Here is a 16,929-nt window from a genome sequence, read left to right on the forward strand (position 1 = left end):
TAGACCCTAGGCTGGACCCAAGCACATGTAGGTTTCCCCATCGGCCCAACACTTGTTCACACACCCTAACACTAAAATCCCTCGACCGACACCCAACAGAGATTTAGCTTGACCTATCTGATTGGTTCTCCTTCCGCCTTAAATCTTGACAAACCTCGGAACCTAGTCACTTGGCCTGATGAAGTTTTTGTGTCAAAAGCAAAACGTTGCCCAGCAATAAATCTACCGATTGCCACCAAAGTTTTTCGAGAAAACTATTCATACATTGCCATAGTTCCCAGCAATAAATCTACCGATTGCCACCAAAGTTTTTCGAGAAAACTATTCATACATTTGCCATAGTTCTGCGACATCATACTACTGTGAATCTTACTTTGTTACATTTAAGTCAACCCGGTAATTTTTTGTTGTCTGTGACCAAAATGTCGCTTTTGGTTTGCTAGTCACAGTTCGTACCCAAATGCCAGGGGAACTGACTGCGTTACTTATAGTTACGTCGTTCAATGCCAGTCGGGAGTTGGTCGAATCCGAATTCTTTAGTAATGAATCTAGGGTGTATTAGTAGACATGAAAGAGCTTAAATGTGGATAATGTGGTACATACTACTACTTACCATACGATGCATTCCATAAGCGATCAATATATACGGTGGCACACAGTAGCAAGCAATAGAGAACGGAATCAGCTGAAACGAGAAGGTGGTTTTTGTTTGTCAATCAGCTGAGCGCACGGTTTACGGCGCTAAGCCGAGGAGAAACGCACAGTACGGAGGAAGACAAATAGTAGATAGGATAAGGAATCTCACTCGGCGGAAACGGTTGGAGACGGATGCCTAAAGAATATTTCCAGCCTAAACACACCAACAAGCTTCAACACACCGGTCGTTGCACTACTTGATGGGATGCGAACAAATGCTATTCCATACGCTAATTATTCAAACACACGTTCGAAAGGAATTCACACGCCAATGAAGACGCTACAGTAGAGGTGAAACTACAAACCTCAAGTTGACGAGGCAGAAAACCGCAGACATGTCCGCCACATGCGTAGTGCATGTGCCAGTAGATCCGGCACACCCTAGACTTCAGTTAATATCAGTGATTTGCACGGCATCCCAGATTTCAAACATCTTTTTGTCCACTTTTAGTTACTTCTAGTTACTCTAAAACAACCTTTGAGTGTGGTCGACTGGATGTGACACAATTCGGTTTTTAAAACATTTGGTTCAGCTTGCTTAGTGTGACATCAATTGATGGTAAACAAATGGTAACCGTGTTTGGCGAGCATAACGGATACCTAAATTTAGGATACGATTTATCATTCTTACATTGGCTGTTTTCGCGTAACCATAGCAACTGCGTGGTGTTAAAACAATGATGCTAGAGCTTGTCATTTGTAGCCAAAAACAATTCAAGTTCAATGCTTTCGCTGGGATTTCCATTGAATTTGTATCCACATCACGATATACATGTATATATAGCAACGTTAAAGAAACGCGTCATCAGTGTGGCGTAAATTCGGTTCAGGTGATCAGCTACAAACCATGTATCCGAGGTAATTTTGTTCCAGCTGTTACACTTTTAGTCGCTGGAAAGTGGGAGAGCAGACGAGGTATAGGCAAGCAATGAAGGCGATAGAATGATTGGTTAGTTTGGGAAGATCAATGGCTTCTCCCTGAAGGCGATGGACTGATTCATGGGTGCCACTGACTGTGTGAGTGATGAGTTAACCCCAGGGTATATATCCAAGGAGGCGGCAGTTTTAGACCCCAACTTAGTTTTTGGTGTGTTCCACGGAGCGCAAGGACCTCATCCATCGTGGACGATGGATGTTCCTGAAACCGTCTGGCGCACCTCAACGTTGTCAACCTGACGTTTCCTCAGACCCGGCTAAGGCTTCGGGGACGCCGGTGGCCAAACACTGACAGTTTTCATGCGTCCTCTGTGCTTGGAGGTCGAGTTTCTGGCCCATAAAGTGATATGCATAAAGTATTATGCAGTATGACCTTGGCAGGCAAACTCACTCTTAGGATCGGAGGTTGGCCAGAGGCACTCTGACCTGACCGATTCAATAAGTACTCTCAACTCCAACCAGCCCATCGGAAATTATACAACTGCCTAAGTAAACGAGCTGATCAGCGACACCGATTGGCTGATCTGTAAGCATGAGGGTGGGGCTCGGTCCCACTTAAGTTTGCAGCAGCATTTTACACTTAGGAATAATCTAAAGTGATTTCCTCTTTAAAGAGTATATGAACCAGCAATATCAGCCACATTCTCGGTGTCTGTGAGCAGAAGCCGCGGAAGCACTTCGAACCTGTTTTTTTCTTAGGCAGGCTTCACATTTTCAAGCCACACATCAGCAAAACAAGTTGTGTAATAGTGGTGTGTAAGGAGGCAACCTCGTCTCACACCACAGTCTCGGGATGTACATATGGTCGATGCATCCTCGACCAGGGCAAAAGCCACCTTAAGTCTCACCAGTTTGTCTCTCTCAGTGATCGCTCAACCTGTGTTAAAAAATACCGAGGGGAGCACTTCGTATATCATGGCTGCCGAGCTGACGATATGGTGGTTTTCACATGACGCTCTTGATCCGTGTTTTGAAGATCGAAGTGAAGACATGCATTCCACTGGCAGTCTATCTTGGTTCCAAGTCTGCCGGAGTAGGGTCATTAGACCGTTCACTAGGACCTCATGACCTTTGAAGAGTGTGGGGTCAACTGTCTTGTCGCACTGAAGGGTAGATATCTCATGCTGGATATCTGTTTCCTTCCTTCAGGCCAGCTAGGTTCTTCCAGCAGTTGTGCTGAGGGAGACGAGCTGAGCCGTTATTTGAATTGCTCAGACCATCCTCCAAGAAAAAAGTTTTGTTGGCGAATTTCAGTTTTGTTTTACTAACATTTGTCCGCTTTTGGCAGGTTGATCGGCTCAGCCACAGTATCGAGCAACCGTCGCATTCAGCGAAACCCTCCTGGGCATTTATAATTCACCAGTGTCCTGTCATTCCTAAAGTTCTTGACTATCCGGTGGCTGAGGGATCTTCGTGCGCCATCACAGTTGCTAATTTTGCCATTCTGGCAGCAAAAAGACTTGATCCCACTGTTTATTTATTCAAGTTAGGAGGCTTGACTAGAGAGATCTAAAAGCTGACGGCATAGCTTATCTAACCAATTTCCATTCAGCCTCCAACCAATCTTCATCTCCACACTTTTGTGTGCTTCCAGGAGCTTCTATCCAGATCACCTCCAAACTGCTGAGCTACTGAAACGTGTAGAACTTGGTAAACGGAGTTACTTCGCTCCGGCACATGTAATGCTATTGGAAAGTGGACTGCTGACCGATCCCGCATAATGACATGATCGGAGCTAGAAAGAACGGCAATTTCTAATTGAAGCTCTCCATCAGCCACGTGGTTCAACTGTGTCCAACAAAGTGGGGCATTATTACAGGACTCAATAAATCGAGACAATCTGGAATGCACTTACACGCTTTTAGCAAAACACAGAATACAGCACGAAGTTGATTCGAATAGACTTTGCAGTGTGACACGTTTTTTCTCTCTTTTCGTTTGGTCTCAGTTTTCCGGTTTCTTTTTTATCAACAGTGAAGAGAATGAACCCTGGAAATAGCGAATTCGCAATCTGATGCGTTAATCCTGCGGTGCAAAGTACCGGACGTTTTGTAAGAATCGAGATTCAGGGACTGTGCGTCCAAACGAGCGACCTCCTGGCCTAGTGTTCTGCAAACGGTTAATTCGGCTGTCTTGTTAGCTTACACCAGCAATAGTGTCGTGGGCTGTCGAAGAGTTTTCAGTAACATTGCGCGTAGTTCCCTTTATGAAAATATACTGCGATATCTCGAATATCGTGCCAACTGAATCATGAGGCGGCCTGTGTGCAGCACATTCAGTTGTAGAATATCATAGACAATGGATTCAGTCAAGTCTCTCGTAAAAACCAAATTGATTTGCAATTGAGTGTATTTCTCGAAAACAGTTCAGGTAGAAAACAAGGTTGACGGAAACTCGGGGACTGCGCCCACCTGATGAGCCCCAAGAAGGGCAAAACCGGTCGTGGGCTGTCGAAGAGTCTTCAGCAATCTCGTGAGTAGTTTCCCTTATGAAAACAGTGTTTTCACATCTTGGAGCTGCTCGACAGGCTACATGCATGCGTAAACGCAATCAAGTTTTATCCAATTTCGATATTTGGTGAAAAAAGAAACTGCTTTCATTTGTGATCAGACAGACCTGAACGATATCACAGCGAAAAAGCGAGGGGTCAAGTGTGGTGATCCAACTTTCTGAATATAACTTTCGGCAGGTCGTGTGTTACCAAGTCTCGGTGCATGATGTCCAACCGGGATTACGTCAGTCAACCTGTCACCTGATAAACCAATGTGTTTAGTTCTTTTCATCACACCAAATTGGACTCACGCTGATTCTTCCCAACTGGGTCACTTTCTCTCTTCAGAGTGAAGGCTTCTTATATCTAAGGCAGGCGTCCGGGGTGTGGGACACTTACTGGCCCACTATGCCACCCACTTCGAGCCTGCCAACCAGATGCATCGAAAGACAGACGAAGACCACTTGCGTAAGACAACAGAGGAGACAAGCCCATCAATTCATGTCAAACATAATTCAGTGCATCGCTAGTAAGACGTCATTTACGCGTATCTTCTTCATAGGACCAAAGAAACACCGGTTGCAACAAATGAAATTCCAAAATTGGCAAAAATCGATGGATTCTATCATCAGAACAAAACATACAGAAAATGAACTCTGGAAAATGCACACAGTTCGAACCAGAAGCGTGTTTATAAGGGAAGCTGATAGAAGATGGATAACTAAAAAACGAACAACAATGCAGTGAAATTTTGTTTCATTCACTCAGTTTATGACAGTTCAAAAGTCATGACTAGCGGTTAGTGGGCATCAGATTACAGATTCACAGCGTAATATGTCTTGCGCTCAGGTACATTTCGATCACATTTCGACCAATATTTCACTTGCGTTTCTATCGGAATAATTACCATGCTCGCAAAAGTTCGAATACCCATGTCAAATGTATAAAGAAGCACAGAGCAGTCACTGAATTGAAGTCACGTGATATCACGCTGGCGCATTACATGCATGTCAATCGCGCAAAACAGAACTGGAAAAATCAATATAAATGAATTTGGACATAATGTATGGAAGGTCAAGATATAACAATATGTAAATGGTCGTTGAGTATTTTCGCTGAGTTGGGCAATTTGTTTGCGAACATTTCATTACCAATCGGGCTAACATCATCGTTGCCTTGTTAAGGAGCGTAGAAATGGGTCAGTGGTTTTGGGCTTTCCATCAGCTCTCGGTAAACTTATGAGTAGCGCGTTCGCCAAGAACTATGAAAGGTGCTTCAAGGTGAATACGATGACTATTTTTCATCAGGTACTTGCTTACTACAACCCAAGGGCTACCAAACAACTGACTTCTGAGGCCACCTTAGACCCGCGATGCCTGGATCCGCAGACAAAATCTAATTGATGATTGAAGTTGGCCTCGGCTAGTAAGAGCAACGGAACTTTGCATCGCTCTGGCTTATGCTTCACCGGATGGAAACCAGAAGGTTCCAGTTACTGTCTAGACCAGTTTGTCTTTGTCTAGACCTACTCATCACCTATCTACGGGAACAGTACACGGTTGTTGACTTCCTCACATGCCTGAACCATTGACCGATTACCGGGCCAGTTGAGGTTGCGATGAATTTGTCTAGGGCATATTTGGATGGAGTCACATTTCGTCATTGAGTTCCCTCAAGGACTACAAACCCTAATTCCAGAGCAACCGACTGGCCTCAACTGGCTAGAGGTTCTGTAACAATTGATTCATACTTGAGAAGCCAATCTACGTTTCTCTTAAAGTGTGACTGAGAGACTCTTCTCTGTCAATGGCGACAAATTACCAGTCATAATTAGCAAGCAGGTTTCCAATCCGGGCTAACTTCATCCTTGGGTTGGTTTGAGTTTGACAACGTCTCTCGGTCGGTAGAGACTGTTTTTTCTTAGGAATGATCTTCCAATCGGCAACGTCACTCAGTTTGCTTCTTCACCAATACAAACTGTAGATGCCACTGGTTTGGTTGAGTCAGCATTTTCTAAAATAACCGCTGCGAAACGCCTGCGATTCGGTTTATGTAACAAACACTCATAGTTTATCGGGCGCCTCCACAGACACACTCATCTGCATACCAATCTAGGTTTCACGATATACTAAACCTAACCTCTCGTTTATGGTATTCTTCAACTGAATTTGTCGAAATCAGTCCGATGGGGTTCCAAGTATACCATAAGGTTGACGGAATCTCAGGGACTGCACCCACCTGATGAGCCCCAAGAAAAGTGAAACAGGCCATGGGCTGTCGAAGAGTTTTCAACAACCTGGTGAGTGGTTTCCCCTGGGAGAAAGGTGCTTCTAGTTGCCAGTGGTCAATGAACCGAAGGGAATGTCTTTGACACACACACACATTGGTGTTCGCCGGAGGGCAGCCGTTACAGAGGTGGCTCGGCATTTTTTCGAAATGCTTTGCAGTAGTTTTTTCTTGTTCGACTGAACGCAGACTTCCTGTTGAATTTCCTTTCTGTTAGTTTGGGATGAAGAGTGGGAAAGTACTCTCGACAATGGTTCACTTATGGTTGCGAATTATTAGTAGTGCACATCTTATGAAATTCCACGGGGTTTCAAATCCCTGACTCCCTGACTTGTAGTTTGAACATTTAACGGTTGGTCCATGAGGGGCTGAACGTGCGATGTGAGTAACTTTCACTTCGACAGAATATCATATGACTCATTCAATGACGGAACCCCAATCACGTGATCAAATATTGACTTGCCACCCGAGTGCAGTGGTTTGCGCAAGTTTATAAGAGTGGAGAAAGTCCGATGACCGGATGCAGTATGTGATGCCTCCGACAACTGTGTCAAAGAAATTCGGGCACCCTCTCTATATATAATGGTGTTATTCGACGGACGTTAGCATTGGAAGTCCTGAGCTTTCTAGTGTGCAACAATTTGGCAAACTGATACAGACTGGCAAGGATTCCACAAATGAAAGTCCACTGTTTCACCTCCCTGGTTTTCGTTATATCCTTTCTTTTCTGCAGTTTGCCCAGAGTAGCACTTATATGAACAGCTCTTCAGTTTTTGGTTGGTGAATAACTTATACGAAATTTTTACATTTGACAGTGTTTGTCTTCTAGAGTTTTTCATTCACGTGTAATCACTTTTGCTATTTTGGATGTTGTGAGGTTTCAATGTAAATTATGCGAACTAATGTAGCTGTGACGATAAAAAAATAAGTAAGGTACGCCATTTTTAACTTGTCAGGGCGTGACAACATTTACTTCATACTGAATTGATCCGTGAGTTGAATAATTTGGTAGCCACACAGCGATTGGTTGAAAATGGATGCATTTTACCTAGTCCTTCTAGGAGCGAAACCTGCAACATACATTTCGTTAAGTTGAAAACGTCACAAATCTTCAGCGAATATACCTCATTTGCACCAGGTGAGTCTCTCGAAAAAAACAAAGTAGTTTGCAACTGAGTGTATACTTTGATGTTTCCAGCCAATGGATTTCAAGTAGAACATAAGGTTGACGGAAACCCGGGGACTGCGCCTACCTGATGAGCCCCAAAAAGGGCGAAACCGGTCGTGGGCTGTCGACGGATTTTCAGCAACCTTATGAATAGTACATTGCAAATGATCACAAATGTTTCCTCAGAGTGTAGTATTGGGAATGCTTGGGATTCAATCTGTGAGCATCAAATGAGGCACTACCACACACAGTGTGACGGAGCGTCCCTTGGGCGTGAGTGAAATAAGACATGCCAACATTCAATGTTTCACATTGGCTGTATACACATCTAACGTAAGTTTGCTTTCGGGTATCAAAGTGTATCAGTTTTTGAAATTCAGCTTCGAAATTTTTGCCTCCCTTTGCAGCGTCTTTAGGAGAGCAAACTTCCCGCTTTCCCTGCTATAGAAACCATACGTTTTTAGCCAAAAAATGTTTTCCCACTGAATGAATAGTAGCTCCTAAGACCTACCTTCCGTGTCCCTTCTCGGATTTCATTTATGCCAACATTAAATTGCCGGTTTTGTGAGTAGGTTCGAACTCACTGGCTAATTGGTCTCTGGACTTTTGGTCAGTTTCCATGAGAGCATGCTTCACAAAGTGAACAATGGCCTGCCATGGTGAGGTTCGTCAAACCCACCTCACACTTAACAGGCTTTCGCTACTGCTAGCCTGGTCGAATGATTCCTCCAGCTTGAGGGTCATATTCATTAGCGAAATACACTCACTTGAATGCCTACTTGGTTTCGGCGGAAGACTCACCCAGCTGAATCTCTCATTTGTGAGTAGTGTAATATGCCATATTCATTGCTTATCAGAAAACCTGGCGAAGTAGATCACCGATGTAGCGTTATTCTGGCAAGTAATTCTTTTATATATTTTCCTATCTTTGTGCAGTGATCAGTTATAACAGCTTTTGTTGGTAGTGTGAGGAGAATTGAGTTTTTTGTGAAGAGTTCGTCCTGTAGGTGAAGCCAGTCTATGCTGAAAAGTCAAGAAGCACTGCACAGTTGCTTCATGCTGATTGGGAATCATCAGCAGCGTGCATCTCACGAAACTCTCGAATCCGCGACCTTCTGGTAAGTAGTGTGAGCGTTTGGCCACGAGCAGCTGATCAGCAGTGTGATTAACTCGCACTTAGACAACATATTAGCGTCGCTCATCCTTCAGTTACGGGATCCACATCACATGATCACACGGTCATCAGCATTTCTAAAGCCTACCAGGTTAATGTCTCTTTAGCTTTCCAAGCAAGACGCTGTTGTTTTTGCCTTTCTACACGAATGGACAAAGCAGCGTCCCTCGATACACGTTTCACTGAAACTTCATGTAAAAAACGAGACTCACAGTGAAGGTTTTAAAATTAGAGTGGTTATTTTCGACTTCAGAATGGACTATTTCAATTCGATGTACTTACTATTTTGGGAACAATAACCAAACGCTAGCATTTTGCAAACAACCCGCGGCGACGTGTAGACATTTTTTCTCAACCAAAATATTTTGGCACCGTGTGCTTCTCTTAATAACCTATCATCAAATATCTCGAAAATCCCTCATTTGTATATGGCTGAAATCTTCTCTCCTAACTGGGTGCGTTGCAATCGTGAATGTCGCAGTGGAGTCGTCCCATAGACAGTGTAATCAAGCCCGTCCAAAAAGCGAAACATAATTCAGGGCGTGGTCCCTGTATTCAGCTATTGGTATATTCTTGTTAGTATTGTTCAGATTCACACACCACACACACACCAAAATTATACGGATTCAGTGTGTCTTGCGAAAAAAAGGCAAAGGAGTTTGCCTGGATGGTGCGCGCAAAACATTCCGAATGAACTTTCTAGTAACTAACTGATAAAGAATACCGATGCCATTAAACATGTTTCTTCCGCCACTTATCGCTCCCATTCGGTTTAACTTCGCCCTAATGTCTTTGTTCGAAATCACCGAAGCGCAAACAAGTAGGAGTCGTGAATTAGTACAATTCTCATATCACACTGGTTTAACTAATCAGTGTCCTGCAAGTAGTCCGATTACATCGGTTGCTGCGAAAATCTCACGCGCTCCGGGAGTGAAATTCGACGTCGAATTGAAGTGAAAGGTCATGCATGCTAAAAGGCATCGAAACCAGAGCCAAATGGACCCACAAACATAGTTAGTGAAAGTACTTTGTCATGTTGCTTGAATATTCCCATGGTTTGAAAAATAACACAGTGACAAACATTAATGTTTTCGGGATCTCGTCATCAGGTCAGTACATATCTAATGGTTAAAATAGAAGCGAAAAATGAAATACGCCGCGAAGATTGGTTAGTGAAATGTAAAACGTGGAGACACGAACCGTTGGTTGTCTGCGCCTCCCCTCATGTCGCATCTAGTTAGATGCTGTGAGATAGTCAAGAGGGCCACTGAGTGACTTGGCCGGTTGATTCGTGTCACACGACCAAGGCAGACTCAGCGTTCGTACGAAACGTTTTTGACAGCATGACCGTTGGAAAGAAGCCTGTGTACTTCAGTTCGCCGTACATATATATATATATATATATATATGGAAATGGAATTCGTGAGCTCCGATAACTCACATGAAATGGGCACCAATATGCAGCAAAATGTGCATGCAACTCTTTAACGTTATAGAAATGCGAGAAACCAAAACTGCTAGGAGAAACTGATGAACGACGAATTCCAACTGAGTATTTTGGCATTTTTTTTATTTGTGGGGCGAGGTGGTTCAAAAGATTAGGGCGCGGATTTATTGACCGGAAGGTTCGTGGTTCGAACCCAACCTCCACCTCTCGACTTCTGCTGTCTAGGCTTTTGCAACCTGGCACTATCCCAGATCTCGTGCTTCCTTTGGGTGGCATGGCAGCTAGGCACCGAAAGGGTGCTTCAGCTGAAGGCTTTTTAAAATTTGTGATGCTTTACGGGAATACGCGCTCTCCGTACATCGAGCACAGTTTTTTCCGCTGCAAAAACTATAGCCCTTCTCGTCTACCACCAGATTACAAACCTCAGTGTGCTGTTTTAGAAGCCGACTAAACTCTGAGTTTATTTTGAGTAGAAAGAAGAAAAGACACAAATAATGTCTAAGCAAGTTAGGAGCGCTTGGCGCCTGGATTCGGTCCAAGCTAATGGTTTCTTGCGCATATGCATTTGTTTTGAAATTTCCCGCTGATGAAGAAATCTGCTCTGGATGTGAACAACTAAACCAAGAGGAAGCTCCAATGGAAACCAGCTTTTTGACTCACTGGCTAAGTACGATGAAAGTGGAATGTTCGCTTATGAAATTAAAAAGAATGTCAGGTTGACTTTCGGTAAAAAGTACTCGCGGTAATCCAGTCACCATCTTCAACCAGATAATGTAGTGGTTCAACGGTGATATTTTGCCGCCGTAAAATCACAGTTTATTTGAGGGCATTAATAAGATGTAAGGAATGAAAAAAATAGGTGCGGAAAGGACTTAGTTCTAGCCCAGCACAATCATTCCGAGGTGCATACACCTTCCGACAATTATTCAAGCAGTCTGAATAGAAACTAACAATAGGAACCTCACCGATGTCGGCTTGCGGCCAAATCTTGCAGCGCCTTCAAGTAGACGGAGTTGAGTTCATGTGGTTCGCATCCTAGAAGGCGAGTTGCACTGACAGCACTCAGACCTTTCATGATACTTCCATACTCCTCGGCCAAGTCAAACATTGGTTACCTCTCTGCTTTGATCACTCTCAATCGTGCATGTTAATCCGCATCCTCTTCGGCAAACGAATGTTTAGTATCCACAGAACATGGGCTAATCAGCGCAGCTCCTGGTGCTCGACATATTCGTGACATATTCTTCCCAGTTGCACAACCGACCACTCGATTTCTGAATGCTTAGTTACGGATTCACCGACGTCAGTCCACAGAAGCTAGGGTTCGGCGAGACAATGGTTGTCAAACACCTGAAAACGTCTTAGTTTCTCCGTTCAAATGGGCCACGCAACACAGACATACAAAAGAACACACCTTACTCTGGCCTGATATATAAGTCTCTTGAGGCAAGGATGCACTGATTTAATGACATCGGTGTCGCAAAGTAGCAAACGTGACCGGAGGCTTAGAGATCCGTGCACCGACCTGATGTGCCACACTGAAATCTAGACTAATTCAACTTCGAAGCTTGGTGGAACACTGCACAAATTCGGGCACATCTCCTTGGATTTTAAATGGCGAATTCATGACTACATGTCAGGAGCGTGACCCTACCCGTTATAGGTGAGAAATGCATGCTAAAGGATTGGAGTGACAGTTCATCCTAAAACATTTCCGCCTTCTTTCGTCTCGGAAGACAAGAACGATATCGTCGGCGTATCTCAGATTGACAAGGCTTACATCAGCATCTATCTGAACACCAGAATTTTGAAAGTCTTTTGGCATTTCTCTCATCACAAAATTAATTAAGAACAGGGAGAAGGGAAAACCCTAGCTGACATCACTTTGTGTACTGCAGATTTGGAGAGATCTCCGTATATTCTCACAGGTCAGGCCGTCTGGAAATTAAAAAAAGAATTTATCTTCACAAACTTCCGGGGTATTTCTTGTAGGTCAAGCATTTTCTGGAGAATAGACAATCCAGTCAATCAAACCGGATGCTCCTGCAAAATCCTGTACTACTAAATTGTATACGACCTTCTAGTACTTGATGGACTTGGTCATCGCAAACCCTACTGTGCCAGAATCCTGCTTGCTTTGCTCAAGTTAGTGTTTCACGAAATACCATAGGGTAAGACAGTACAAGTGACACTAATCGTCTCTTTACGATTCAGGTCAAGTTGATCCTCCACTGTGACTGCCGCAATTACTACGATGCAGTTTTTGGAAACGAGGCTTAACAATAATTCTGCTCAGTTGTCTAGGACAATATCCTTGTCCCAGATCCAGACAAACATGTGAAACAAGCGCTGACCGAGCACTGCACCCTTGGCTATGAACCATGCGAGTAAGAGGTCATCCGAACTTGAAATTCAGTCGCGCATAGAGTTAGTGCGAAGATGATTTGTTCCGAATGTTCTACAGAAATCTGTGGGTTTTCCCACATTTCTAAATTAATCTCAACTCTTCCATAATAGCTGATCAGCTCTTGCAGCAGGTAATTGTTCAAGAAAATAGAGGAGCATAACCCGTTTGAGCCGGGCAGTAGTGGCTTCCGTGACCGATGTGATGTTTCGTCATGAGTTTCATTCGAATACCGCCTTCCGAAAACTTTTCCAGGTGTGTACCTACCTACTATGATCCGTTTGTTATCAGTTTCTGGCTACAGCACAAGCAAATGCGATTCGCTCACAAATACCGAGTCTCTTCACTCCGGAAGCCCTTGTACGCATTTAAGCTTTCCAAGTTCTGCTCACGTGGCCGCTGACCACGTAGACCAACCGATCTTGACGTGGACAGTTTTAGCACTTTTACTCGAAGATTCCACTTTGCCTTCGTTTCACTCTTAAAGGTCGATCGCTCTTCAAACCTGTGTAGACGAGGAGATGACCTTCAGCGTCACTAGTGAATCGAGGATTCTTTGACTTTTGCATACTTCCCTCCACTTACTGAATGTGCGTCAGAAATACCGCAGTTGATGCCCGTAACCACTGTTAAAAAATCGACAGAATGACAAAACATCGAGTCACGTGGTTCACCAGAAGCGTCGAGCGCTGTTCTGCTGCTGATTCAAGAATGTTTGCCAAATGACAGAATTATTTTGAGTCCAGATGTTTCGATCTCAAATCCATTATTACCATCATTAATAACACAACTATTAAAGCGGCACCTGGGATGCTTACAGGCCTCGTGACAACAGTGTGCGCACGTGAGCATGCGATCGATTGCAGCGTGATCCGATTCCGTGCTTTCCATCCCGAGACTGATTCCGTGGAAGTACTAAACTACCACTTTCGTTTTCGATGCAGATGCACAGCTCAGTGTTCACCATGTTCTAGCTTCTATCGCTTCAAATATTATGAGGATATTTCTTCCGCGTGCTTACTGCACGCGAACTTCCTCTCGTTCAACCACTGCATGTACTAGCCTGATTTAAAAGACAGGTCTTGTAAGGCAGTGAATCGGTTAATGTCAGAGGCATGATGTGATCGGTAATCATGGTGAAGATACAGTGGCTGGTTTTTATCTTCCACTAGATATTCCGGTGACAAGTGCGCTGAACAGTGTCAGAATGTTTCCGTCCAAGATATGATCGACATCCTACTAGAACCAATCAAACTATGCTGTTTCGACCGCGCGGCACGCAAGTCTAACGCGCGTTTGACCAAGTGGTTCGGAAGACCATGTATGTTGTGACTGATAGACATGCTGGAAACACAAGCAAGCGCAGTCTCTTCCTGTTTTTATCGCTTCTTGTTTCGTTTCAAACACAGATACCATCTTTCGTGGTTTTTCTGCTTGTGCTGAACCAGTTCACGTGCGTGAGCACTTCGTTGATAACAGACTGCATGACTTCAAACGTTAAAGAATTGTTTGTAAAGGCATGCAAAATGTGAATGCACTTTCTCCAATTTCATGAGCAATCAATCAACTGTCTGTCCAGAAAAAAGGAAGTTTTCAGTCTGTGTTCGGTAGAACAGAAGCAAACTGTTTTTATGGCTTGATTAACCAGGTCCTGTCAAGCCACTAGGAACAAACTTCCGGTTACTCGCGATCTTGAACTTGGAGCGCGAATCTCCTAATGAAACCTTCTAAGAAAAGAGGCCACCACACCGAACGTTGGCAAACGCGTCTTCTACTGTGTATCCGCACAGTATCCTCATACTCAGATTTCTGTCATATCCAGCATTCATGTGAAATGTACGCGGTGTTCAGCGAGGATTTCAAACAAATGCGTACATCCAAGTTGCCGTCATTTAAGGAAATACTGGTACATTGTCTAAGATTTCCCTTTCATATCTGAGCGGGAATTCATGTGCCCCAACGATATTGATTCACCCCAAATGCACAATGTGTCGCCATATATCCAAGCATATTTTATTGGGTGGACTAACGTTTGGCTAACAGGCAGTGGAAATCAGAATATTCAAATGAATTTAATAAGTAGATAAATGAACAGACAATTTAACTAATTATGGGGCAAGAAAGTACTGAAAAGTAAAACGATCGTTCTGACGTGCATTTGGTAAATTTGCACCAAACATGGTACCGGCAAAATTTCACCTTATTTTACCGTATTTTCAAACCTAAGGACTTATGTTTGAGATCTTTAGCTTTTACACTATTGTGCGCCTTATGTAAAGTAAGCAAGGCGATCTTGTGGAGTCGTCCACTCTTTCAGTCCATTGTTCGCAGTGGATGACTTAGGGAGATTGATGGATGCACGCTTTTTTTGGAATATTTAACGACTACACCCATGAGCGCTGCACTCGAAGCGCTGCACACCTAAGGAAAGTGTACGGCTTACTTAAAGTCCTTAGGTCTAATTTATTCATTCGTCCGGTTCGCTGCCCGACGAGTGACGGAATGTGCAGCGGAAAAGCGAGAACCAGTGATGCACAGCATGTACGAAAAACCCAATTTCCTCAGCTTGATGGACGGCTACGGTCTGCCAAATAGAAAGTGTTCTCTCTGAATTTTTACAAGCAACCCTTCAAAGCACTGTCAGCAGCATTTGTCGGGATTTCCAAAGCGAACAAATCGAATTTTATGCTCAGAAACTGACTGCTCAGCAATTGCTAAAGACTCGCGCAAAGAAATATTCGTAAGCGCGGAAGCAACACAACGTTAATGTCATTGCTCAGGACTGCCTGACTGTTTGTGTTGAACAACAGAAGCACACATCAGCTATTCTACCTAACATTTGGAATTTTATATTCTACGTGTTGTCAAGCTGCTTGTTTTGAAAGACTCAATTTGTCGAACATGCAAAATTCTTCCAACGATGCATCGAATATTGACTATATGATATGATGCCAACGTGGCGTGATGTAAATCGATCGATCCTCAAGAAGGTCAGAGAGCATCACAGTTAAACCAATCAGAGAACCAGAAAGGAAATTCATTTATCTAATTATTCGCATCGAACAGAGGGTTACGGAAGTAGAATTGCTGAGGCAGTGGTAATCGGGTTAACTGACTCTGTGGTATTCGCGTGTAGTCACTGCGTGTGATCTTCGTCACTGTATGTCAACTCAGCAGTGATAAAAATTAGCTAACAAACAAGCTGCCTAAGTCTTAAATTCATCCGGCTCGGTGTCCTTGTTGCCATACGACGGGTGATTCACGAAAGGACGAGAATGTTCTCCTTCCACTATGAACAAGATTCAGTCACTTGGAATCCACGATTTTTTACAATCAGCAGAAAGGATGATACACTCTGTTTTGGTGCTCAAACGTATGCACCTACTGATGGAGCAAAAGGCAAAAAGTAGTTTAAAAAATTATTTGGTGTCTCACAAATTGGGCGGATGACAGAATTTAGCGGTACCCAAAACCTTGGAGATGGATGGGAAATGCTCCTGGGTGTCCCATTTCTGGTGCCACACTAACTGGAAATTAGAGAAATATCGAAGAATCTCGCGTAAGCGATACAAGAAGCAGGAGTACTGCACACGGTGGAAATACTAGTGAAAGATTCTTTTGTTCTTTCCATGTGCTGTACATAATGTCATTGAACGTAAAGAGAAATAGCTAGCTGCTTGAAGTGGCTCACAAATAACTGCCCTCAAAAGTCAAGTGGTGGGACTTTCCCGCCTAGGCTGTCTATTGCCTACTCGCATGTCATAGATGCTGTATCTTAGACGGTCACTTTCTGATACCCTTGGTGTATTATTTTACAATCAGCAGCCTAGAGTTAGCAGAAACAATTATGGACTTATGCCAGAGTGAATAAAAGTGCTGTAGTCATCTTGAAATTGTGGCGTGAGGTGCATGCAATCAAAGAATTTCGTGAATAATTTTTTCGTTTTCTGTCCTGAAAGCCGATCATATATCGCTTGGTTGATCACAGTTCATATTAAAGGTCGCATGGAGGTAAGCTTGGTAAGAAATGGCTGCAAAAATTATTTAATAATTAATTAATTATTTAATTAATTAATTAATTTTATTTATTTCATCTTCCGAATGGCCGCTGTTTCGACATAATAATTGGTTACAATTTGAAGGCCATTACTGCTTTCTAGTACAACTCGGACAGTAAACAATGTAAGGAAGAATTTCGCGTAGAAAAACGAAACGTTCGTCAGTTTACTGCCAGTTTAGTAAAAACATTGATATTTTTTGTGTATAAATAACGAGCTTTCACAACACTCCCAAGCACACCTTTCCGTTTGCACGTTCATAGTAGCTG

At 43.4% G+C, this 16,929-nt stretch overlaps 1 protein-coding gene across 1 annotated transcript; it reads right to left on the bottom strand.

The window, feature by feature from the left end:
• Window positions 1–3,836: 3,836 nt before the first annotated feature.
• Window positions 3,837–10,474, bottom strand: T265_07947 (hypothetical protein; the record flags this gene model as incomplete). Its single annotated transcript, XM_009173612.1, has 3 exons — window positions 3,837–3,986; window positions 6,362–6,619; window positions 10,193–10,474. 3 exons carry the CDS (start codon window positions 10,472–10,474, stop codon window positions 3,837–3,839), a joined length of 690 nt encoding a protein of 229 aa, XP_009171876.1.
• Window positions 10,475–16,929: the final 6,455 nt, after the last annotated feature.

This window comes from Opisthorchis viverrini, assembly GCF_000715545.1.
Source record: "Opisthorchis viverrini unplaced genomic scaffold opera_v5_194, whole genome shotgun sequence".
In the NCBI taxonomy this organism is placed as follows: domain Eukaryota; kingdom Metazoa; phylum Platyhelminthes; class Trematoda; order Opisthorchiida; family Opisthorchiidae; genus Opisthorchis; species Opisthorchis viverrini.